The sequence below is a fragment of the Lytechinus pictus genome, chromosome 5 (assembly GCF_037042905.1).
Source record: "Lytechinus pictus isolate F3 Inbred chromosome 5, Lp3.0, whole genome shotgun sequence".
Taxonomy (NCBI): Eukaryota; Metazoa; Echinodermata; class Echinoidea; order Temnopleuroida; family Toxopneustidae; genus Lytechinus; species Lytechinus pictus.
The window spans coordinates 31,369,430-31,397,334 of NC_087249.1; the positions used below are offsets into that span (position 1 = coordinate 31,369,430).

Below are 27,905 nucleotides of genomic sequence, written 5' to 3' on the forward strand. Positions count from 1 at the left end.
GACAGAAGAGCTATAGTAACAACTCCTTTGAATCTTCGACGGAATCCAGGCTGAATCCTCTGAGGGTCTTGTTCGTTACGATGGATCTCATTTGGCGACGTAACGCCGCGGGTACGCGGATCTAAGTCTTGAATCGTTTTCAGTTGCCGTCGAGCAATTATCAAAAGCTTGATGTAAATCACAGCCGAAATGACAAAGGTGAAAATGATTGGAAGAAGCACACTTATTGCGTCAACGACTCCTGCCATGTGCCTCTCCACAGCGATTTCCTTCTTCAGACACCCGGCAATTCTATAACGAATAATAGGAGAGCTCGGTACCGGGAAGCTACTCCCACCAGTCAGCAATGCGATTACGAGGGCGACAGAAGATAAGAGCCGTACTCGCTTACTGGTAACAATCAAGTGGTAATGCATCGGGCGGGTGATTAGTAGATACATGTTCAAGTTGATGCCACAGAGACAAGCTATTCGCAATATTATGATGACACGAGTAGGGAACTGAAATATGAGGGTAATGATGGAGCATGAAGACGGATCCTGGACTGAGAACCAACAGGCGGACCATATATTCCACAAGACGCCATTCGCCAGGGTGGTTGCAGCGAGAACTCTCTGTAACATTCTCATCATTTCTTGAAGTTCTCTCTGTCGGTGTATGATGATCAGAGCAATAATGTTAAGGCATACACTTAGAACTAAATTGACAAAGTATATACTGCACTCCGGGCAGATGGTGAAGGTTGGTTCTCTGCTGGAATTGCTAGTGATATTCATTTTTACCTAAAGAATTGAAAACTCTTTTGGAGGGAGACCAATTTGCCTCTGGTAAGAATGATTAATCATGACCGTTTATACACAAATGGCAATGAGCAATGATTGGGTTTTATCCAACTATGATCGTATATTTAATACGTTATTTCTTTAAATAATCATTTATTTGCTGATGATGTGAGCGAAAAATAAGTTGTATTTGAACGCTACTACTTGCAAATCAATTCATTTTAACGGAACAAAGGAATCCTTTAAATGAAATTACAGGTTGCTCGGTCACAACTATCCAGAGTCAATAGCAATATACATCATCGATTCATAGTCCTGACAATTTAATGAATCCATCGTGGTGCATGTGAATTGTTCATCACTGATACTGACAGAAGGACTCATCCGTCTAAAAACCACTTAATAAAAATCTAATGTCATGAGAACAAACAAGACTACAAAACATATATAATGGAACCATGAAGTTTAAAATTTTAATTTTGAGTTGACTGTTTTTTACTTACTTGGTACAGAGAGTTGTTTAGGGGGGTTACACTTCGTAATTCCGAAGGTTCGTAATTCCGAAACACGTAAATTGCCTATACCTCGATGTTCGTTAATCCGAAAACGTAAACGGGTTCGTTAATCCGAACATTTGTGGCGTTATTCCGAAGGTTCGATAATCCGAAAACGAAATAAGGTTCGATGTTCCGAAGGTTCGTTTATCCGAAAACGAAACAAGGTTCGTTGTTCCGAAGGTTCGTTAATCCGAAAACGAAATAAGGTTCGTTAATCATTTCGGTTTCGGACTAACGATCCTTCGGAATTACGAACCTCATTTCGTTTTCGGATTAACGAACCTTCGGAGTTACGAACCTTCGGAAATACGAACCTTCGGAATAAACGAACCTTCGGAAATACGAACCTTCGGAATAACCGAACCTTCGGAATAACGAAGCTTCGGAATTACGAATGTATGCGGTTTAGGGGTATCAGGGGCTCCTCGGTCTGGAAGGAAACAGCTTCAACTCGGTATTCTCCGTCACTCAACTGTTACGTGTGGCAGCCACACCTTAGTAACCAACTCGAATGGAGGGTGCATTTGGTAGAAGAGATTATCATTGACTTTCACAGTGTTATTGATGCCCAGGTCAGCCTTTCATATAATACTGATAAATATACAATAAATCAAACGGTCACCAATAAAAATAAACAACGTGAAAGAACAAAACGAGAAAGAGAGAGAGAGAGAGCCCGCGCGAATGTATGGTGTATAAGTTGCTGGAAAGCAGAAGAGATATTGTGTCCAGCACCCCCCCCCCCCATTCTCTCCCCGCTCAAGACCGGAGTGAAACCAATGATAATAATATATGAACAAAAATCCAGATTCACAATTTCAATGGGGAGTGTGTCATTCCCCTTCTCCGTTACAATTTGTCAAGTGGCAGCGGCAGGGAGAATAATTTGTTTTGTTTTTTAAGCAGAAAGCTGTGATTTTTGTTCTATTCTGTGCAAAGCGACAATATAAATATAGTATAATAAATGAATATATGTATGTATCTCTCTCATTACGTCTAAACAAATAATGTTATTTTTAAAAGACAATAATATATATATAGTGGAGGGGTGTGCCGAGAAGGAGACACGACTTGTAGCCTTTCACAAGTTGGTATTTTCTTGAATATTAATTTTTACTTACTGAATGTCTTGGTCATGTTTGTGTGGCACAAAATTTGCCGACAGTAAACATTTTGCGTGACTACAGTACAGGTTTTCGACAAAATAAGGTGGGGTATACCGTTGAATTTCACCTGGAGCAAATGTCTCCACTTCGGAGCATATTTCCCCAGTCTGAGCGATTTTGACGCTAAGAATGGGGTATGTCTAATTTGTTTCTACTGTTATAACATGGAGCTATATGGTTATAATAATTACATGAAAACGCGTTTTTTTTTTTCATTTAATCTCCAGGCACGTAATAAAACTTACACAAATGCTCCCCCCCCCCACCATGAATAAGCATTAAGAATATCTATCCCTCCTTTGTGCTTACCCCTTTTTTCCTATTTCTTTCTATATGCATGTATCAGGGGCCGCGGAGCCGGGGGGCTTTAGCCCCCCAATTTTCCAAAGCCGTGTACAAAAAACGTAAGAATGACCATATGATTGTGATTTTTAGCATGGACAGCCCTCCACTTTTGACTCAGCCCTCACTTTGAAAACCGTTCCGCGGCCCCTGTGTATGACATGTAATATATCATGCAAGCATAGTTTAAGTTTACTTTGTAAATTCATGGAGCTATGCTCCATGGTAAATTGACGCCTTCAGCCTGTGCTATATACAATTGTTATGCGTATGAAAGTACGAATTAAAAAAAAAATAATAATTGTCGCATTATCGGAGCAATTTACGGCGGAGCAGATGTCGGCGGAGCAATTATCGGCGGAGCAATTGTCGTATAATTGGAGCAATTTTCGGCGGAGCAAATATCGGCGGAGCAATTGTCGTATAATCGGAGCAGATGTCGGCGGAGCAATTATCGGCGGAGCAATTGTCGGCGGAGCAATTTTCGGCGGAGCAGATGTCGGCGGAGCAGATGTCGGCGGAGCAAATATCGGCGGAGCAAATATCGGCGGAGCAAGTGTCGACGGAGCACATATCGGCGGAGCAAGTGTCGACGGAGCAGCTGTCGGCGGAGCAACTGTCCGGAGCAATTGTCGGCGGAGCAGTTGTCGTATTTTGCGTAGCAATTGTCGGCGGAGCAAATGTCGGCGGAGCAATTGTCATGGAACCGGTGAATGGGTACCCAACATGACTAATTCCTTGAATGCACTGAGCGCTGAAAGGCAGCTCGAGCTAAAGCTGGGGTAATAATAATAATAAACACTGCGCCTCGGAAAAGAAAAGATTATTTCTAGATAGATGACGCTATATAAATTCCTTTTATTATCATCATTAAGAGAAGAAAAAATAATATCATAGCAATCGCTGCTCTGTCTGGAAAAGATAGTCTTCAGTTTAATCGAAAATATGTGAGTGTGGGTGCATCATGAATGTATGCAGGGAGACAGTTCCAAAGCAAAGATGCACAAACATATAAGACCCGGCTGCCATGGTGATTGTGAGTGCGAGTTTGGGGTCCTGTTGAAGATCAGTGTCGAACGCACATAAATACTGTTAGCCTAACCAGCATAGACCTACTACAAGTAGTAGTAGGTCCATGGCCTAACAGAGCGCTAGCAATTATTATAGGCCTAAGCCCATGCAGTCTCATCTTTCCGATTAAACAATAAGTCAAAATGTTCAGTTATCTAGGGTGTAAATAACGCGTTGTTATCGCTGCGACATTTGTAACAGGGCTTCTGTTTCTGTGCGGCCGGAAATGGGATCAAGTGTTGCTGATTTTGGTCGAGATCAGTTCGGTTAAAATATCATGATGCACAGTGATAGATAATGTTGTAAACTTTAATGAGGAGCACGATATTGAGTAGGATTCAATTTAATAACGAGAGCGAGTGGTTTGGTTTGGTTTGAGGGAGAGTGAAAATACTCTCATTTATTTCTTTCAATAATAATTATACAGTGCGTCCCACAAAAAACGAAACCGAGATTTATCGATGATTTATCATAACCTAGTCACAAATACAATAGACAAATGACATACCATTGTAAAGCTTAGAATCTCCTCTTTCATCTGAAATTACTAAGATTATTTCTCATTCACGCATGAGTGAGCAAAAACAATTTGAAGAGGGGATACCAAAAGTCATTTGGCGGGCTATATCTGGGTTTCAAAAAGAAAACCCCATTTTTAAACGGTTCAATTACAGAAAATGGTCAAGAAATAACAAAGTTCTGGTTATTTGAAATAAGGCTTGAATTTCAATAATTTCATAAAATTAAGAGGTTCTACAGGCTAGCGTTCAAACTCACTTGACACTCCGTTTTGTTGACGATCAGCCATGCATTAAGTCTTTTGTTAACCATGCGATAGCTTCTGTGGGAAACCGGTGAAAACACGTTTATTTAATGAAATTATGGAAATATAAGCATTGTTTCGAGGGAACATAACTTTTTTACTTCTTGACCATTTTTTGTGATTAAGGTATCAAATAAAAGAGCAGACATTGAACTTTTTAGGCATGTGATTTTCTTTTTGAAATTCAGATACACCCCGCCAAATGAGTTTTTGGTATCCTTTCTTCAAATTGTTTTTGCTCACTCATGCGTGAATGGGGAATAATCTAAGTAATATCAGATGAAAGAGGAGATTCTAAGCTTTACATTGGTAGGTCATTTGTCTATTGTATTTGTGATTAAGTTATGATAAATCATCGCTTAATCTCGGTTTCGTTTTTTCTGGGACGCACTGTATACATGTAAAAACATACAAATATCATACAATATTTTGAACATAAATATACAAATATAATCATGAGTCATTAAGGTGAGATTTAAAAAAAAAATAATGAAAGAAAAAGATATCCCAAAAAGCCTCAAAGGCTTGAAAGAAGGGAAACCAAGAGTGGTGAGACGAGCGGCGGTGTTCTATTCTGTATGTGCTGAAGAGGGGCCAGGTGGGAAGCAGTTCAGTAATTGATGAGCAAACTGTTACAATATAGTCCAAATAGCTCGACGTAATCTAGGCATTGTCGAGACGTTTAGTAGAGCTCTGATCAAGATAATTCTTGTATTTTGGCCAATCCTGTAAATACCGAAGTTAGCAGCAAGGCAAACCTTGCGAATATGCTCCTTCAAGTCAAGGTTTCATCTACAATGATCAGACAGGTGTGTCCACTTTGAAATAAATTTCCCGAATTCCGGATCATTTTCAGGTAATTTTTGGGAAATTAAAAAAAATTCAGGAAATTCCGGGAAATCAGAAAATTACAATTAAACTACAATTAAACGTAGCATCTTTCAATATCCATGTTATATTTAAAGAATTGTTTGCCTCATACGTATCTCCAAATTTTCTGCTGGCGCTCCGCGCTCGCATTTTGTAATTTTGTTGCTATTTATAAAAGGTGCATTCAACAAAAGAGATTAAATTCCTTGATTTTGGTCACTTGAACCAAGTTTAGGCTCGCTTTGTTATTGTCCGATAAAAAAAAAAAAACATTTGAAAATTCCAGGAATTGTCTCTGAATTAAAAAAAAAAAGATTCAGTTCCGGGAAATTTCCTATTTCCTTTTTTTTCGCTATTGATATAAAAATCGATAAATTAGCATCCATATGTAATTCATACGCCACCGCCAAGACAGCGACCAAAAATATGTTTTTTGATCGATTCTTCTTACTGTTGCCGAATACGTTTCCTGATAAAATCAATGCAAAGTCGTCTTGCCTCTTCGTTATTCACTATATAAATAAATGGCTGCACCCAGGAGTTCGACGAGACAAATTTATCGATGACATTCAGCCATAACCCTGAAGAACCTCCTGGGAAAAAGTACAACAGACACACTGGTGTCCACGCAACAAGGAATGACCCTGACAGAAGAGCTATAGTAACAACTCCTTTGAATCTTCGACGGAATCCAGGCTGAATCCTCTGAGGGTCTTGTTCGTTACGATGGATCTCATTTGGCGACGTAACGCCGCGGGTACGCGGATCTAAGTCTTGAATCGTTTTCAGTTGCCGTCGAGCAATTATCAAAAGCTTGATGTAAATCACAGCCGAAATGACAAAGGTGAAAATGATTGGAAGAAGCACACTTATTGCGTCAACGACTCCTGCCATGTGCCTCTCCACAGCGATTTCCTTCTTCAGACACCCGGCAATTCTATAACGAATAATAGGAGAGCTCGGTACCGGGAAGCTACTCCCACCAGTCAGCAATGCGATTACGAGGGCGACAGAAGATAAGAGCCGTACTCGCTTACTGGTAACAATCAAGTGGTAATGCATCGGGCGGGTGATTAGTAGATACATGTTCAAGTTGATGCCACAGAGACAAGCTATTCGCAATATTATGATGACACGAGTAGGGAACTGAAATATGAGGGTAATGATGGAGCATGAAGACGGATCCTGGACTGAGAACCAACAGGCGGACCATATATTCCACAAGACGCCATTCGCCAGGGTGGTTGCAGCGAGAACTCTCTGTAACATTCTCATCATTTCTTGAAGTTCTCTCTGTCGGTGTATGATGATCAGAGCAATAATGTTAAGGCATACACTTAGAACTAAATTGACAAAGTATATACTGCACTCCGGGCAGATGGTGAAGGTTGGTTCTCTGCTGGAATTGCTAGTGATATTCATTTTTACCTAAAGAATTGAAAACTCTTTTGGAGGGAGACCAATTTGCCTCTGGTAAGAATGATTAATCATGACCGTTTATACACAAATGGCAATGAGCAATGATTGGGTTTTATCCAACTATGATCGTATATTTAATACGTTATTTCTTTAAATAATCATTTATTTGCTGATGATGTGAGCGAAAAATAAGTTGTATTTGAACGCTACTACTTGCAAATCAATTCATTTTAACGGAACAAAGGAATCCTTTAAATGAAATTACAGGTTGCTCGGTCACAACTATCCAGAGTCAATAGCAATATACATCATCGATTCATAGTCCTGACAATTTAATGAATCCATCGTGGTGCATGTGAATTGTTCATCACTGATACTGACAGAAGGACTCATCCGTCTAAAAACCACTTAATAAAAATCTAATGTCATGAGAACAAACAAGACTACAAAACATATATAATGGAACCATGAAGTTTAAAATTTTAATTTTGAGTTGACTGTTTTTTACTTACTTGGTACAGAGAGTTGTTTAGGGGGGTTACACTTCGTAATTCCGAAGGTTCGTAATTCCGAAACACGTAAATTGCCTATACCTCGATGTTCGTTAATCCGAAAACGTAAACGGGTTCGTTAATCCGAACATTTGTGGCGTTATTCCGAAGGTTCGATAATCCGAAAACGAAATAAGGTTCGATGTTCCGAAGGTTCGTTTATCCGAAAACGAAACAAGGTTCGTTGTTCCGAAGGTTCGTTAATCCGAAAACGAAATAAGGTTCGTTAATCATTTCGGTTTCGGACTAACGATCCTTCGGAATTACGAACCTCATTTCGTTTTCGGATTAACGAACCTTCGGAGTTACGAACCTTCGGAAATACGAACCTTCGGAATAAACGAACCTTCGGAAATACGAACCTTCGGAATAACCGAACCTTCGGAATAACGAAGCTTCGGAATTACGAATGTATGCGGTTTAGGGGTATCAGGGGCTCCTCGGTCTGGAAGGAAACAGCTTCAACTCGGTATTCTCCGTCACTCAACTGTTACGTGTGGCAGCCACACCTTAGTAACCAACTCGAATGGAGGGTGCATTTGGTAGAAGAGATTATCATTGACTTTCACAGTGTTATTGATGCCCAGGTCAGCCTTTCAATATAGCAGTGCTGAGCTTCATTCACTGAGACATGCATGTGGTACCAAACATGTTGATGCACATGTGTTTCAGACTTTAAAAGAACTTAACTTGCTTCATCTTCGTAGTCGACGGGCTGGATCTCACTTACATAAACATCATCGGGAGAGGCCCCACGTATCAGCAAGAACACATAGGTCTACATCTCGACCTGTGAACCAAAGGAATATTTGCCCAACAGTGTATCCTTTTAAAACTCAAGCAAAGTTCTGCTCTATCAATTCTCAGTCACTGCGAAATAAAACAACATAATTTATTGAATTTGTGTTAGACAATAAACTTGATATCGTGGCCATTTGTGAAACCTGGCTCAAGACTGGAGATGATATTGTCATCGGAGACACCACGCCAACAGGTTATACGTTCAAGCATTTTCCACGCACAAACAACAAACGAGGTGGAGGCCTTGCTCTCTTATACAAATCTACTCTGAATGTGCGTTTTCCTGAATTTATGCTTGTGCCTTCAAGAATCTCCTCTCTAGCCACAACCTTAGACAAAGTGCTACCTGTCCTACGCATAGAAAAGGCCACTCTCTGGACTTACTGATTACCAGGGAATCAGACCCAACCTTTTTTGATGATCTGCATGTCATCGACGGGATAGCTGATCATTCAGCAATAACCATCAAGCTGTATTTTGAGCGCCCTCAGAACCAGAAGGTTGAAGTAAAAACAAGGAATGTATCAGCCATCAGTAAGGAGGCTCTCTGTGATGACATAAAGTCTTCCAAGCTTTCCAGTACAGAGTTGAAACTTAACTCATTGTCATCACAAGCTGAGCAGTATAGCACCATCCTTGGAAATATTTTTGATAGTCATGCTCCAATGAAGACGCGTACAGTGGTTCTGAGACCCCATTCTTTATGGTTCAAGAGCAGCTTTCATACTGAAAAGCGGGAAAGACGTCGCCTAGAGACCTTGTGGAGAAACTCTGTACTTGAGATTCATCGGCAGATGTATACATCGCAGAAGCAGAAGGTCAATTGACTCATTCGTCAATCAAAGTCAACATACTACAATGACCTGTTCACAGAGAATGCAAAAGACCAGAGACGACTCTTCAGTATTGCTGATAAAGTCCTTTATCGCAAGAGCAAGTCTCCTCTCCCACAGCACCAGTCAAAGGAACAGCTATCCAAAGAATTTTGTAAGTTATTTGATGAAAAGATCTCAAACATCCGCCAAGGATTCCAGATTGCTGATGACCTAAGCCTTCTGCTGGAATACTGTCATCACCTAGTAACTTGTCGGTTTTCGAAGAGGTAACAGAGGATGAGGTACGACGCATTGTATTATCTTCACCACCAAAATCATGTGATCTTGATCCTATCCCAACTCTGTTGCTCAAACTCTGTTCTTCTTCTGTGATCCCTATTGTGACATCAATCATTCATACCTCTTTACAATCTGGAGAAGTCCCAGAAGTTTTGAAAGTTGCACAAGTTAATCCAGTGCTGAAGAAGTCAAAACTGGATCCAGAGATCCAGAGAACATGAGCAACTATCGCCCGATCTCCAACCTCAGCTTCTTGAGCAAGACACTGGAGCGCGTCGTGATGAACCAGTTGAGTTCCTACATCACAGATAATTCTCTCCAAGATACATTCCAGTCTGCCTATCGTGCCAATCATAGTGTTGAGACAGCAATCCTCAGAGTCCAGAATGATCTACTTTCCGGCATGGATCAAAAGAAGATATCGCTTCTAGTCCTACTGGACCTTTTAGCAGCATTCGACACTGTCAACCATGATATTCTTCTCCATCGACTTAGTGACCTATATGGAATCAGCGGAGTTGCACTACAGTGGTTTCGATCGTACCTGACAGGAAGATCGAGCTATGTTTCCGTCGACGGTGCCAGTTCCGACTCATCAACGCTGAAGTATGGCGTTCCTCAAGGCTCTGCCCTCGGCCCGCAGTTGTTCAGCATGTACACTTCGCCCATATCACACATCATCAAGAGGCACGGACTCCAGTACCACCGATATGCAAATGATACACATATTTACTGTACCGTCAACTCATCTCAAACTGAGGTCAATTTAGGACTTAAGCGCATTGAATCCTGTGTAGCTGACCTCCAGGAATGGCTGTCTAATAACTATCTTAAGATGAATGAGGACAAGACGGAACTCCTTGTTATGGGATCTCGTCAACAACGAGAACATTTTGATGAACCAAATACTAATCATGTACTTTAGTGAAGATTATACACGCACTTATTACATCCCGTCTTGATTTCTGCAATGCACTACGTTTCACAATCTCTGTTAGATCGACTTAGGAAACTTCAACATAATGCTGCCCGTATAGTCACCACGTCACCCAAGAGGAATCACATAACCCCTATACTCATATCTCTCCACTGGTTACCTGTTGTACAGCGCATAACTTTTTAATTGCTCCTACTTGTTTTCCATTCATTACACGGAACTGCACCACAATAATATAACTCTTCCTTGATTACTCCTAACAATCCCTCTCGCAACCTTAGGGGTGCTAGTTCAGTGTTGCGGCGTTTCTCAGTTACATGAGGGCCGTCTGCACCAGCCCGAGTTTTCTAATTATCGCGCTATTTCTTATTTATTTCTATTTATAAATTGCGAATGTAATAGAGATCGAGAGAATTATAATTACAGAGTCAATAACGGATAATAGCGGCTTCTGTTTGAGAACGATTTCCTTCATGATACACTGGTCTAGTCTATTCTGAATAAAAGGCGACTTAGGTACGGGAAAGTTATTTCCACTTGCAAGCAGAACTATCAAAATAATCATAGCAAGTATGACTCGTATCCGTTTAGTGGTAACAATGATGTTGTAGCGCATCGGTCGAGAGATCAAAAGGTTGAGGTTTAAGTTCATGGTGAAGAGACAGGCCATCATCAGAAGTGTAGTAAAACGAGTAGGGAACACAAAAATGAGAGTAAGGATTGAACATGAATATGCGTCCTTAAATTGGAACCATAGAAGAGACCAAAGATTCCAAACGAAGCCATTTACAAGAGTGGCGGCCGCGAATACTCGCTGCAACAATCGCATCATATCCTGAAGTTCTTTTTGTCGATTGATGACGATCAGAACTAAAACGTTCAAAAGAATGCAGAGGACTAGATTGATGAAATATATGCTAGACTCGGGATCGATGCCAGAGGCAAAAGTAAAGCTGTGATTGGTAGTAATATTCATTTCAGTATCCACTTAAGCAGCGTGTTTTTAACAAATAGGCCTATAGTTTGCTATTTTCAAATGATGATACTTGTCACAAAAATTCTATGGACTTCGAACGAAAAGGAGTTTATTTCTAAGCCGGTGCAAACCAAACGAATAAGTTCCTGATGTGTTCTACTTGGTTGCATCGTTACTCTTTATTAAAAAAAAAGCTCGATTATGTTGATAGAGCAGGCGAAAATGAAAGAGTTATCTTTGTATCTTTCGAAGCTATTTTCGAAATCATGTAAAAGATGAGACAACAATGGTTTCCTAATCATGTGACATGTTCATAATTGTCTGCCTAACATCTGAGCAGATAAATCCCGAGTTCCACTTAATTTTTAACACGTTAATGGATCCGTTTAGATATGTAAGCAATCACTGATTTTTTTAGATTGACAGTATTAAAATCAAATATTTAATGACATACTGATCTTTTCAGCATGTCGAGTCACAACCCATGCAAGGGACGTATCCCTGCCCCCTGACGGGTCACAACTTATTCCTGACGAGCCACCTGTGGCCCCCTCCTTTGAAGTTGAAGACACAAAATATATTTGGGACGCTCTGGTAAACGCTTCCCAAGTTACGCAACATTTTTAAGTGCATGTCAGAATCAAACTTGCTCACCAGTGTGATTTCATGTACAAATCCAAAGCAATTTCGTTATCTAGCAAATTCTGTTATTATCAGAAGGTATGTGATGGAAGTGTTGATATAATGCTTTAGCATCTTTACTGGTTATACATGTATTCTTGTTTGATATTTGATAAGACAAATTATACAAGCAAACGACCATGGCTCTGGGAAGCGGGGGTGCTGGATTTTTCCTGGGGTGCTACGCGTATTATTTTCCATAGGCAGCACCCCCAGGAATTCTGGAAGGTGCGACTAAATGGACAAAAGTAACCAAATAGACCAACATATTTTACAAAAAGCCTTTTTTTTTGCTTGTCTAATTGCTCGGGACGAAAATGACCCTCAGTTTGTATGGAAACTTTATTTTTGCTTGTCAACTTTTTCGGGACGAAAATGAAGTAAAATTTTTTTTTTTGCTTGGCAAATTTACATCAGCATTCCCACTCACAAAAATCGTTCCCAGTGCCCTGCAAACGACTACAGGCGGAATTGGGGTGTAAAACCCTGTTGAGTCCAGGAAACAGTTGGAATCATCCAGAACTTAATAATCTTAAAAGACATAAAGAAAGAAATTTAAATATGTATGGATACATTTAATGATAACCAAACGATTTCTAGGAACCTACCGATCTAACACTTTAGAAGCCTGTCCTAAGAATAATTTCCTGTGTAAGATTTTGAGCATGAGCGAAGCATGCATGAGTGTTGATCTTTTCGATGGATCTTAACATTTAAAATTGCTCCCAGAACACAGAGTATTAAAGGCCAAATCCATCGATCCTCAATGAAAATTTGATTACAATAAAAAGGAAAATCAAACAATAGCATGACGTAGAAAAAATATTTGCATGTGATGTGTTTGATTTTTTTGGAGAGCATTTAATGAAAATTTATCGTTTAGAAAGTTGTCAGATCTGATAACTTTCCTTGATTTTCATTGGCTAAGTGGCTGTCTAATTGATGATATGATAAATTTCGGATGAATCATTTATTGAAATTTTCCCCTGCATGGTCCGTCACTGTGATTACCATAAGGGTTCATTGGAATCAATGATGACTTTGCTAATAAACTGAGACGCTGATGCAATAAGAACAAGTTCTTTCCTTAATATATTTATATCTCATGAAAATAACTTAAAATATCGTATTAAGGATGCCTCTACTCCGTCTCGATACGTGTTGCGGAAAGGCGATCGCTCAATGAAGTAGAAATCGATAGCAAGTCGCCTTGTCTCCCTGTTGGTCGCCAAATGATTAGAATAAATAGGTACTAGTATGACATAGGAAATGGTTGTACTGCTTCGTCAAAGATCGATTAATCTTATTCTATCAAAATGAGTTCGATATAGTTGGAGATTTAATATCTTGATCCGCTTTAGCGTTTATAAATAAAATCCAAAAGAACAACTGAATGTTAAGTCTCCTCAAGTGCTAGAGACTTCCAAACACATGATACACTATATTCTGTTAAATAATATCCTCTTTTATTACCCAATTCGGGCAGATTTTAACCAATAGTTGTGTGGATAAACTATGTTGCCCAGGGTTGGTTAAAAGTTGGGCATTTTTCGCCCAAATATTTTAAGAGTGTAGGAATATGGAGCACGTTTACTTAAGAATAAGGAAAAATTTAACAGCACTTTAGACTAAAATATTTTTGTAATATATCGATCAGATGTACTGTTAAAGTGGAGTTTTTATTTTATCTCCAAAAATAAGATAATGTAGGTTACACGATGTTTGTTAATTGTAAGTTATTCACGAGTGCGGGACATACTACATGAAAGACATCACAAGAAAATTTAGTAATATTATTACTCATCAAACACCTATAACTTTTTTTACTTTTTTGTTCTTGGAGCATATCTCATTACAAGTGTACTTGTACTGGGTACAACTTATTTTTCAATAAAAGTCACTTGTAACTCGATTGATCGATCCAGGCTTGTACTGGTAGAGGGCGTTGCACGAACACGGAAGTTGAGTTGCAATTGAACGCATATATTACCTAGACATTTGCGTTGATAATTAAATGAATTCCCCCCATGGTCAATGTTAATTTTACCTTCTAGCTAATTAAGTTATTAGTCTGTATATTGCATTTCCTTCTATTCATGTCCGCTATATCAAACAAATAAATGTCAAGCCAAGTCAAAATGAACACACCGTCGTATGAAGTTAATAAAAGTCATCTTGGCCTCCTTGGTAGTCGTTAGGTATACGAGGGGTTGGACCCAGCAAACTGTAGAAGCCAATTTATCCAAGACGTTTAGCCAGTTACCCGACGAACCTCCTGGAATCAAATGTAACAGACTTATTGGTGTCCATACAGCGAGGAAAGAACCGGACAAAAGAGCTACGGTGAAGATGCCTTTGAATCGACCCCGTGGTCCCTGCTGTTTCCCCAGGCCTTGCGGATCCGAGCCATCGGATGGATCCCCGGCAGCAACATGCATTTCAAAGTTTTCAACAGCCTTTCTTTGTCTTCGCAGAACTTTCAGAAGATTGATGTAGATGCCTAACAATAGTAAAAATGTAAAGTTGATAGGTACGAAGTAACTGATGGCGCTAAGAAGTTCGCCCAATCTTTGTTTCAGTACGACCCTTTTCATCACACATTCCTCAATATCCTGTTGAGTATCAGGGGAAGTCGGAACTGGAAAGTTGCACCAACTGAAAATCAACACAGCAATAAGAGAAGCAACGAAAGTAACTTTGACTCGTCTGGGGGTAACAATGGTGTGATAACGCAATGGTCGGGTGATCAGAAGGTACTTGTTGACGTTGATGCCGCAAAGACACGCCAATGTAAAAACTAATGTCAGACGAAATGGGAACACAAATATAAGTGTAATAAGAGAGGATAGATGCCGAACTTTCACTGCAAACCAAAGCAAAGACCAGCAATTCCATGAGATTCCATTGGTGAGACACGAGATTGCAAGCATCCGATATACATGTAACAGCTTCATAACGTCCTCAATGTTTCTCTGTCTGTGGATGACGATCAGAAATACTATGTTGAAGGTAATTCCAAGGACTAAGTTGACTACATGCACACTGGCTCCATGCGTGAAGCTCCAGGTAGCCTCAATAGTATCATTATTCAGTTCATCCATTACTTTTTCTTTAAAGTTAAGTTCCCACAGAGACAAAGATTACCGTTGTTCTGGTTAATGTAATTCAACGATCGACAAAAGGAACTGATTCTTTGGCAAATAATACCACAAAAGTAGCCACTTGCAATATTTCAGGAAGATAGCTGTAGTAACGGGAAATAATTTTACTTTCTTTGTAAAAGCGGCCTCGACTACAGACAAGATCTGCAAGATGACCATACACAACTATTTCACGCTTACATCGATCGTGTGTTGTTGAATCGCGAAACTTCTTCGATTCCCCTGGTATCATAGGTAGCATTCAACTGTGTGAGGTAAAGAAAACATAAAACAATTAAAGGCGCTCTGAGGGGGATACTGCAAATTTAAAAATCTAAGCCGGCATTGTAATCAATCATTATGAATGCAACAAATTGGGTGTCTTCGCTTATCATTAGTACAGAATTTTATAGTAACCTCCGGAATCATGACATCGCAAGAGATGGAGAAAATTGCATGATAAATTTGTTTTCTTTCACTCCATTATCTCACTATTGCATGAATCGTCACTATTACACCAGAAGGATGCAGAGTCAGACATTTGTATACTCTGTAACTTAAATCTATGACAAAGCTTACTGGTGATGTAAATGGTGAAGAAGCAGCATTACAGAGGGTTAAATGGTTGGCTATGGCTACAATTAAGGTACATTTTTCGTGAATTTTTCATTTTCACTAATATCCAGTTAGCTTTCATCTTCTTCTAGATTTGTTGTGTTAAACGATGTAAGGACATTTCAGTTTATATACCGGAGAATTTCAGCAGCCACTTTAATAACGTTTCCGTTTGACATAATGGCGCGATGTCGATTCAACTAATAAGTTTTACCTCTTTAAATTATCGTAACTTAAATATATATCCCCAAGTGCGGGAGACATTTTAAAGAATAATTTGAACCCAAAAGAGTCACCTCCGCATGATATTTCCTTGTCCTTATATATGACTATTAGAAATGGTGAAACGGCGTTGATATCGTAACCGAACTTCTGTGTTCTGTTTTTCACTTCATCAGTAGTGATCTTCCTCACCGGAATCGACATGTACCTTTCCCGTAGCCCGTGCTCTAATTAAGCTTTTTAATCAAATGCATTAAACATTGAGAGCTGAAACTCTTCAATAAACTGACAAATTTGACAGTTCCTTGGCAGATCGTCCATTGAAATGAGAGTAATTAATACCACCATATCCACTAGAATATATTTACGCAGGCGTTCCCTTCAGAATATTCTTCGTGTTATTTGTCAAAATTTTACGACGTACATTTAAGAGTAAATGAAATCTCAGTCAGTGTCACCCTGAGCTATACCTTTGAGATATATAGACATCATCGATTCGCGTTTACTCTTGTGGAATTTCATTTGAGATAGCATCGGTCTCAATCTTTACCTCCTAATCAGCATGATCAGTCGTCAGATGTGTTACCCCATGCATGCTATCTGATGGAAGCGCTGTTTAGCAGCGGCATACGGTTAAATCACAGAACTGAAAGATTGAACGAATATGAAGGGGCATAGAAATAACGCTGGCTCCTTTCTTGTCAATATCGCCACATAAAATACCTTACCATTCTTTGTCAAGTTGGTCTTTGGTATTTTTTTCTCTCCAATATTACAGTCCTCATCGTGCTGCATCGCCAGAGGGAAATTCAGGACGTCATGCGACTGCTGCACCGGATCCTCGCCATAGCCACTCTCGCTAATTGTGTAATCTGGAACGTCTGGTCTATCCTTTGGTTCGATTTTCACGATGAGCATGCGTGTTATTTGATGTCTCTTATCTTCATGCTTCCTTTCCAGTTTGCTGTTGTGATGATCGTGGCGTGCCATTGTAGCATCGGTCTCAATCTTGACCTCCTAGTCAGTCGTCCGATGCATTACCACATGATGGTAACCACAAGGCGTGTACGATTATCATTAAGGAGCTTTCGATTGTCTGCGACTGTAACGTAGTCCTAGTTCACCGGAAGTGGTGACACCGCTCGTTCAGTATCACGTTCGTACACTGATGAAAACAGTTTCGATTTAAGTCGACGTACCCGTACCAGGCCACAGCATATACCAGCGTGATAGCGAGCTGGCCGTGGGCCGATGCTCGGCCGGAGAATCATGCGTAGCATCACGCTACGAACCAGTGGGGCGACTGTGGGTGCAACATTTGCACTCTTGCGCAAAAAGCCGAAAAACACACAGTTGTTTGAAAATAGAACATCAATTACCTATCGGATATGTAGTGTCTGAAAATTGGACACACTAAATGTAATGGAAAAGCTGGTAACAAGCAGTAATTTGCAGTTTACCAGCCCTGCTGAATCAACGAAACTCGAATGTTGATGCGGCTTCATGATTCGTTTTTGCTAAGCTTGGATGACGTCACAATGTACGAACTAGCGCTCGTTCGAGCGCTATGACACCGAACGTCAAAACCCTCAAATACGAGTCACAGATTTGGGCAGTGAACGAGAAGGCTCGTCACAGATTACTTCGCGCATGCACAACGCTCCCAAAATTCCTTAATCTCGTACGTCCACATGGCTCGTCACAGAAAACGAAAGGTCTCTATTATGTCTCATCACATTTCTCGTTCTACTGGCCAGCGGATATTCCTTCCCTGTGAAAGGTACACCTTTTCTCCGATACAGGATCGACCAATGTATCCTCAAAAGGTCCACAGGTATGCCCGATACAAGCATGGCAGAGGTGTGGCACGCTGTGTCCCTTCTTCTGCCCATTTTCTTCACCATCATCTTGTTGGCAGTTATCTATGTCAAACTACTGCGGATCATTAGACAGCAACAGCGAAAAGTTGACGAGATAGATATGCGTTATCATCCAAGGCATTTTGCAGAAGAGTTCGCTCTCCGTGGTAGAAATAGGAGATTGTCAAGGAGATTTAAAATAGTCTTGACCGTCTTACTTCATTCGACTTCTTTTATTGTTGTATGGATACCTCTATGCATGACATACCTGATCCCGGAGGCAAATCAGTGTGGTTGAACATCCTTGATGCATTGACCGCTACAGGATCCTGGGTAGAGCAAGTGTACTTGCTGCAGTGTACTTGATGACTATAACGAGGAAGCCAATACAAATTGCTCTGAGTGTAATATGGATTCTCTGTCCATTTTCTTAAACAGAATTTTAGGTTGTGAATAAAATACATCTTTCATATAATTATGTGTGTCAAGGAACGAGATCACAGCCATGGTTTTAGGATACGCATTCAATGTGGGGAGCGTTTCATCAACAATTTTGTCAGACAATTGTCAGATCTGACAACTTTCCCTGATTGTGATTGGCTGTGAGGCACTATTACCATGGTAACTGTCGGATAAAATAGGACTTGTCGGATAAAACGTCCGACAAGTCATTTCATAAAACGATCCCCGGATTACTGGTACTAAAGTGTTTCATTTTATTTATGCACAACGTTGCGTCAAAAAATCTCATCTTCGGCAATGGTTCTCTGTAATTTTATTGTAGTATCACCCGTGATAGATAATATTGAATTAATCACAATTAACGGTTTATGTTACATTATTACCACATCCCCTGTGTGTCAAAAGCAGACACCTCCTTCCACCGAATAACCATATTATGATGATACTGCACATTGGCAGAAAAGGAACAACTGGAGCATTGAGACTCGGTACAATTAACTTGCCATTATGAGCCAATAAAGATTTGCTGAATAAGGTTTCATGAAAAGGCGAATTCTCAGGACTTGATGGTCTTTACATGCCATTGTCAACGTAAACATCCTAGATTCTGTCTCCACTTTCATTTCAGACGTCTGATATCAATACAAGTAGCAAGAACCCGGGGGGGGGGGGCACTTACATTGACGAGTGGGTACCATGCGTGACCAAAAAAACACGTAAAAAATATGTCTTTTCAAGATAGGGCACGTTACGTACGTAACGTGATAAGGGTGTCAAAAACACAAAAATAATGTAAAAAGGGTATCTATTTCGCTAGGAAAGCTACGTGCTTAGGGTCAAATTTTCGGGGATGATAAAACAAAGTTAAAATGTTTTCTCAAATGTTTTTATAAAGGATGTCCTTTTTGCCCCAACACTATACGTGTTTAGAGTCCGATTTTCGCGAGGTGTGGAAGGTGGGGCCGTATGCTAAACCAAAATTAATAATGAGTAAAGGTAAAACCGACGACCGACGGGCCCGTGACATAAAAATAAAGTACCGCTGTACTTGTTCAGGGGTTCATTTCAGGGAATACTTATTGCCAAGAGTATCGTTTTGTTTCCAATACTTGTTAAGGGTAGGGTTTCATACGCAAATACTTGTTTAGGGGTGCATTTTCAGAATATGGAAAATACGTGTTTAGGATGCTTTTCGAGACCCCATGGTCGCGCATGGTATCCACTCGTCAATGGAAGTGCCACCCCCCCCCCGGGATCAAGAATAAACCTGTGATATCATCTGAAATACGAGAACTTAAGATTCATGTCTGTCGTGCCTGTAATGGTGTTAAGCCCAGTGCTGTGCTTACATGATATTCAAGGTTCTGAATCCCACGCATATGAAACAGGTAATGAGCGGGGACAATCATCACCCTGTCAATCCTGAAACCCGTTTGTATTTCATAAATGTATTTTAATCATTTCTATACGGCTAACCATCATCGCTCTGATCATCATGCATGTTATAAACAGATTCTGATCATCATCACATTTGTATTTTTGGCAATGATCTACATAAGCGCTCTTATAAATAGTTCAACGGATAATGAAAATATTTAAAGACGCAGAAATGAATGATTACCACTTTAGAAATGCGTTCTTATCCTTGATAGGGCCAGGTCATCAAAAGAAACCTAGATGGACTGGACGATTCAGCCTTGTAACCTTGAGCATTTTCCGCAAATCGGCAAAATCCAATATGGCCGCCAAAATATGCAAATTACCCATGAAAATCATAGAATTGCCCACATATTAACCATAAAATGCATTTAGTTGTTGTGTAGAAGTGAAATACACGTTGGATAAACGATATTTGACAATTTTTTTGTATTTTATTGCGGCAATAACAACTTGATATTTAGTGAAAGACCGGACGAGAAAAATGTTTTTTTTTTACTGACAAATATACTTGTCTAAACATACTAAACACAAATAAATTTTACTTCATCAAAAATTTCGAAGATTTGACGTTTTGTAACATTTCTCACAACCAATTTAATTATCAATGGCGTTTCTAAAGACCATCGCGCATATTTCGACTGGTCCACTATCCGATTTTGGAACAAATCACAATTTGCTGAAAATGTGAATGAAAAGTTAAATTTTAGCTCAGGTTCAAATCTATTGTAAGAATACAAATATAACAATGTTGGATGATTAAAAGCCTTTATTTTGGCGTAAAGGCCAAATTAGTTTTAAATCATAGCCAACCGTATGATTATAACTAGATATTAAATTAGCTTTTATTCTAATAAGGATGATATCATAGACACATATTTGAACATAGAAATTCGATGATTTAGAACATTACACAGTAAGATATTCCATGTCTCAATATTATCATCAAATTTCACTACGTTTTTTTCCAAATTCGGGTCGCAGACCAATCGTAAGGTGTACCATGTGTACGGTGACCTAAAGCTAGTCGCTGTGCAAACCTTTCAAACGAATGTTAAGAGGTATGAGTACAAAGTCTATTGCGTTTAAGTGATCCTTGGTCGATGCGGAGTAAAAAAGAGAAACAACTATTTTACCCAACTATGGTCAAATATTTTATCTGACAGTTGGATTGACTCTCAACAAAACCTTAGTTAGAGAGTGTATACTGTAGGCATGGTATGGATGGTTCATAAAGATTTTGTTTTTTAATAGTGTAGTGTTAGTGTAGTGTTAAATGTGTTTTGCAATTTTTCTTAACCCAACTAATATCTAGCTTACAATCTTTAAGCCTATGCTGGAAAGTTATATTGGATGACGAATGTGCCATTTCGAAAAGACATGAAATAGTCAGTAAATTATGCATGTGGTTCTTCTGGACACATGTTTTGACTTTGTTGATACGTAGTTATCCTTTGCATCAATATGAGTCCAGCGATCATACCAAGAAGAATGATGCACAGAATTGCCATGGTAACAATCATCACAATCCAGGCATTGAACGTTTGATGGAGAACTGGTATTTCTATTTTGAAAGAAAAATATAATAAAATATAACAAAAATCAACTCTCTTTTCTTTTTCAGAAAGTCTTTACTCACATTGGTGGAAACTGAATTTCTGCATGAAAATAAAAGACTTTCAATCAATGTTGAATGGAGATGAAAGTTAATTTGCATTATTTGCAGGATGTTTCTGATAAGCAGAACTTATATTATTCATATTTTTCTTTCTTATTCACGGATCACGTATTCTTATTTACATTAGCTATCAAATTTCGGCCAATAGTTAAATGTTAAGGATATTATGAGTTAAGGAGCCTCATTATAGTCATGATAAAACAGAAAAGGTTTCAATAATCAGAGTTTACTAACATATATTACATTAATTTTGATATTGTTAGAAATAAACATGATTTTTTAATAATGATAATTGAACACCCTATAATAGAATGATAACCGTGATGTTCATGGACCGAGCTGGTTGTTATGAGAACGGACAAAACAAATAAATGAATTAAAAAATATTAAATACCCTCGCACACGAATATACGTACTATTATAATCTTCCATGTCATGAGATGAGAGAATATGAGCACTTCGTTTTAATCTCAATGGTCCTCTCATTATTCTCCTCTGGTGAAGACTGGGTTCTCCAACATCACGGACATGGCGGTTGCTCGAAGTTCCTACGCAAGCGGGATTACATTCCGAGTATCCAATTTCACCGATTGCCTGACATACCAGCAAATCACAATGGATGTAAACCTGGTAAGTGTAAAGGGACAGTGAAATGCAGTGAGTTCGTGGTTAATCACTTTAAGTGATTCAAGAATTCGAATAAATACAATTTGTTCGTTTTATTTTTTAATTTTTTTGTATTATGATTTTGTTTTGTATTATGAATAAAGCATGTAATGTAAGAAGCAGGAAACTGCTTGAAACAATAGCAGCCAGGAGGGAGGAAACACTATTTGCTATATTGGCATTTTTTTTTAGTTTCAAAGGTAATGTGTATTGAAATGTATACTAAAATACATTTGACATGATTGATGGTTGAATATAATATATTGCCTAATTTCATTAAATTATATCTGATTTGATGAAATTATATCATTTCAAAAACTGTCATCCAAGAATGAAAAAGAAAATGGATTGACTACCGATTTGATATGTAAGGTTATTATTGATCCAACATATTTTGTTTTCAGGGAGACACCCATACACATATACACTACGAAAATATGAAATGATGCATGCCTTCAAGCAATTACGACTACTAACATGACTAAGATAAAGGAAAATGGCGGCATGATATCATCAGCCCACTTGTTGAACGTATGCTGGCATGCATACGACTCTTCACCAAAGATCACTAAATTAAAAAATTCAATAACTTCGTTAATTCTTCTTATCATATTTTGATGAAATCTACAGCGTTTTTATAGCTCTATGTTACTCTGACTTATTTATATATAACAATTTGGAGTATGACTGTAATTTAATCAATTTGGAATGTATCTTGTGCGGTATCCGTATTCTATGTTATGTTAAAAACTACTACGAGTATTATTTGCCTAATCATTTTAAGATTGAGCAGCTGTAGTCTCGTGGTCTGATTATGGGTTCTGGAAATGCGAAAAACGAGGGTTCAACCCACCATAGAGCCCCCCCCCCCCTGAAGGCCTGTAAATATATGAGCAAGGTGGTGACGATATTCATTCTTTTTACAAGTGGAAAAGATAATGAACGCCGATGAAGGATCCAGGAAAACCAAGCTACTTACTCTATTACCAAGATCGACGAATCGGAACGCATCAATGGTCACGCCCACAAAACCAATAGCATCATCATCAATACGGGTTGACGTGTCAACTGCACACCTGTTTTCAGAAAATCGCGTTTCATAAGGTTTGTCAAAAATAAATTAACGAAATGGAAAAATTTATGATTTAAATATTGAATAACATTTTTAAATCATTAATTCTCCCAATTAGGAAGGATGCATTTGATAAGCTTTTTATTGGAGGTACGTGATAAATCGCACTCTCTAATGATTATGTTATTATTGCGAGATAGATATAAGCACTATCGCTAACGTACTTTAATCATATATCATGATATAAAATAAAGAATTCTTATAAGAAGAAAAACATAATTAATTGAAACCCTAACTAAATCCTATAAATCAACTCGGATAATAATGACAGACTGAATTAAAAAAGAAAACGAATAAAAAATGGTAAATATTTTCGTCTTCGTAGGTGTGATTTTTATTTGAACAAGGGAAAACGGACCAATCGTTTCTTGCGTCCCTCGAAAATTGTCACATTAGTCTACGGACGCCCCCACCATGACTGGTATTATGACCCCTGCTCTCTGCATTATACATTCTTCATACGTACCCATCTCTTATGATAGTCCATTGCTCATCGTTAAAGGAAGCAGATGGTGTGGCTACACAGCTCTTGATAGAGACATCGAGAGACCTTTCTTGCGAAAGAACCGATGCTCCTAGATACAGTTCTTCGTTCAGGTCCACATCCACAGGATACTCAGAATCAGCATACTTGTCCCTGAAATTGCCATCTTTGAAGATATCTAAAGAGAATTCATACCGCCCTGTGGAAATTTTTGACGAATTCAGCTTATAGTTGGTAATCTGGTAAGGGTCTAGTCCGAGATGCTCTGACCGATTGTATCCACAGGAAAAAGGCATGAAAACTTCGGTTAGCCGAGATATTAAGCTATCTGTAGTTCTCTCAACGACAGTGTTACTGTATACGATTTGAGTGTCATACTCCTGTAACGTTACAATAATATGAAATAAACGCAAATGGTTAATATTTTTTAAATAAAAAAAAGCCTAATCATTAAAATTGTGTAGGCCTTTTGAGAAACACAAACAGGGCAAGCCAAAGGTATAATATGGAAACATGATGTCTATGGGTATTTCCGAATGAGGAAAGCATGCGAGATGTAGGCATATATACTAGATCTGGCCCTCATTCATTACACTTTGTATACAGTATTTGGAAGATGTCGTGTTTGTGCACTCCCAACACATTTTAAAGTGTGATTCTGTCGAAAATAACTTTTAAGTTTACCTTAAATTGTTGTATTTTGACCCGATTCGGATAAAAGTTATCTATTTGTGATACAATAACTTTCACATTAAATGTCAAGTCCACCCCAGAAAATTGTTGATTTGAATCGATAGAGAAAAATCAAACAAACATAACGCTACAAATTTCATCGAAATCGGATGTAAAATAAGAAAGTTATGAAATTTTTAAGTTTCGCTTATTTTTCACAAAACAGTTAAATGTACTACTCAGCGATATGCAAATGAGAGAGTCGATGATGTCCATCACTCACTATTTCTTTTGTTTTTCATTGTTTGAATAATACAATTTATATCAATATTTACAAATTTGACAATAAGGACCAACTTAACTTAACCATAAACTGTTAAAATAATGGTAATTCCACATGTTCAAGGAGAAATAAAACTTTGTTTCACTTGACAAGGAGAAGAAAATTAGAATATTTTATATTTCATATTTTTTTTTTTTTTTTCTTTTTTTTTTTTCTTCTCAAGTTTTTCTGGGGGAGGGGGGGTGGGAAGGGTAGATATTTTTAGGACGGGTTGTTTTGTCCTTCACCAAACTGTATATTTTTTATTACTTTGTATTTATTTTGTGAGTATTTCCCTCTCATTTATTCATTCTTTTTTCATTTGATTATCTGAATTTATACTTTGTTATTTTGTTATTTGTTGTGTTATCTATTTCTTGAGGGGCCCACATTGTACAAGCATTGCTTTTTAGTGGGTCCCTCCATTTCCATCTAAATTTAATTTCTATTGAAAAATAGTATATATATTTAAAACCTACAATGTGTTGCCCAAATCGTCTAAGTGTTTTTTTTTTTTTTTTCACTACATATGTATAATTAATTTTGTTTGCAACGGATACAAATATTTATGTTTTATATATGGTATACAATTTGTTTTTGTTTGATGGAAGTGAAATAAATGAATTTGAATTTGAATATAATAAATTACAAAAGAAATAGTGAGTGGGTGACGTCATCAGTCTGCCAATTTGCATACTGACCAGGATGTGCATATAACTGTTTTGTGAAATTAAGCGAAACTTTAAAATGTCATAACTTTCTTATTTTACATCCGATTTTGATGAAATTTTCGGTGTTTTGCCTGTTGGATTTTTCTCCTTTTTTTCAAATCGACTTTTTGTTAGGGTGGACTTGTCCTTTAAGGATTTGCTTCACGCGTTATATTGTATACCTTTGTTTCGGTTCCGCAGTCTGTAAGGTTAGTTGAGATACTTATGAAGCGATTGTCCTCCGAGATCTCTCCTGTGCAATTAGCATCTGCAAGGAGATGAAGATCCCCACCTCTTGTAACCCCTCCCACGAGCGAGAGGGGGATAGTCACTACCATGCTGAAGGAACCACATTGCAATGTGATCCGGTCTTCTGAAAAGATTAAGTGGTGTGCTGTTTAAAGGGGAAGTTTGCCCTGACAAGAAAATTAGGTTATTGTAAAAAGAAAAAAAAAAATACCAAATGCGAATGTTATAATATTTTAAAGTGTCGAATAGCTTGAGCCTATATACATATGCATCGCAATGGTGACAGGCATAAACGTTCAAATGAACTCCTTTTGGGGGGTATAATATGAAATATGGCATGTTGTCTTCATTGAATCATATTAAGTAAATGTCGATGCCTGAACGTTCAAGATAGGGAAATCTCCCACTTAAAATACATTATATCCATGGAGCTTCAAGTTATATCCATGTCGGGAGATATTCACATACTTCAATAGATACAAGATATAGTGAATGTATGACATCACTAATTTGCTCATGTGAATACCATTCGTGCTGTGCATACACCTGTTTTGTGAAAATAAATGGAATTTTAAAATGCTGTAAGTTTTGTTTCTCAATATATGATTGATATGAATTAATATTTCAATGGCATACTTATTATCTTTTTTTTCAATTCAAACTTTGAAAGAAAGACACTTTGATAATCTGATGTGTTGAAATATATTTAATATACTTAAATACATTTGAAATGATTACCTGGTTTGGATGTTGTTGGAAGCACAGTTGTTTGAGATTGAGATGTAGGGTTTCTTGTTCCTCCAGATTGAGATGCTGGGTTTCCTGTTCCTCTGGATGGAGATGTTGGGTTTCCTGTTCCTCCAGATTGAGATGTTGGGTTTCCTGTTCCTCCGGATGGAGATGCTGGGTTTCCTGTTCCTCCATATTGAGATGTTGGGTTTCCTGTTCCCCCCGATGGAGATGTTGGATTTCCTGTTCCTCCAGATGGAGATGTTGGGTTTCCTGTTCCTCCAGATGGAGATGTTGGGTTTCCTGTTCCTGCAGATTGAGATGTTGGGTTTCCTGTTCCTCCTGATTGAGATGTTGGGTTTCTTGTTCCTCCAGATTGAGATGATGGGTTTCCTGTTCCTCCGGATGGAGATGCTGGGTTTCCTGTTCCTCCAGACTGAGATGTGGGGTTTCCTGTTCCTCCAGATGGAGATGTTGGGTTTCCTGTCCCTCCAGATTGAGATGTTGGGTTTCCTGTTCCTCGAGATGAAGATGTTGGGTTTCTTGTTCCTCCAGATTGAGATGCTGGGTTTCCTGTTCCTCCGGATGGAGATGTTGGGTTTCCTGTTCCTCCAGACTGAGATGTGGGGTTTCCTGTTCCTCCAGATGGAGATGTTGGGTTTCCTGTCCCTCCAGATTGAGATGTTGGGTTTCCTGTTCCTCGAGATGAAGATGTGGGGTTTCCTGTTCCTCCAGATGGAGATGTTGGATTTCCTGTTCCTCCAGATGGAGATGTTGGATTTCCTGTTCCTCCAGATGGAGATGTTGGGTTTCCTGTTCCTGCAGATTGAGATGTTGGATTTCCTGTTCTTCCAGATTGAGATGTTGGGTTTCCTGTTCGTCCAGATTGAGATGTTGGATTTCCTGTTCCTCCAGATTGAGATGTGGGGTTTCCTGTGCCTCCAGATGGAGATGTTGGGTTTCCTGTGCCTCCAGATGGAGATGTTGGATTTCCTGTTCCTCCAGATGGAGATGTTGGATTTCCTGTTCCTCCAGATTGAGATGTGGGGTTTCCTGTGCCTCCAGATGGAGATGTTGGGTTGCCTGTCCCTCCAGATGGAGATGTTGGATTTGCTGTTCCTCCAGATTGAGATGTTGGATTTCCTGTTCCTCCAGATTGAGATGTTGGATTTCCTGTTCCTCCAGATTGAGATGTTGGGTTTCCTGTTCCTCCAGATGGAGATGTTGGATTTGCTGTTCCTACAGATTGAGATGTTGGATTTCCTGTTCCTCCAGATTGAGATGTTGGGTTTCCTGTTCCTCCAGATTGAGATGTTGGGTTTCCTGTTCCTCCAGATTGAGATGCTGGGTTTCCTGTTCCTCCAGATTGAGATGTTGGGTTTTCTGTTCCTACAGATTGAGATATAGGATTTCCTGTTCCTCCAGATTGAGATGTTG

At 38.8% G+C, this 27,905-nt stretch overlaps 1 protein-coding gene across 1 annotated transcript; it reads right to left on the reverse strand.

Annotated features, from left to right (window-relative positions):
* Positions 1-21,223: 21,223 nt before the first annotated feature.
* LOC129261551 (ZP domain-containing protein-like) lies at positions 21,224-25,828 on the reverse strand. The gene is made up of 5 exons (XM_064099466.1): positions 25,673-25,828; positions 23,769-24,166; positions 23,150-23,246; positions 21,921-22,131; positions 21,224-21,390 (listed from the first exon to the last, which is right to left on the reverse strand). The coding sequence occupies exons 1-5, from the start codon at positions 25,826-25,828 to the stop codon at positions 21,224-21,226; spliced, it is 1,029 nt and encodes a 342-aa protein (XP_063955536.1).
* Between the last annotated feature and the right edge of the window lie 2,077 nt (positions 25,829-27,905).

Coding starts and splice junctions, on each gene's coding strand:
- LOC129261551 (XM_064099466.1), bottom strand. CDS start 25,828: ATGGTAGTGACTATCCCCCTCTCGCTCGTGGGAGGGGTTACAAGAGGT. Junction 24,167..25,672: donor ACTGCGGAACCGAAACAAAG/GTATACAATATA, acceptor GTAACGTTACAG/GAGTATGACACTCAAATCGT. Junction 21,391..21,920: donor TGACATGGAAGATTATAATA/GTACGTATATTC, acceptor CTTTCAAAATAG/AAATACCAGTTCTCCATCAA.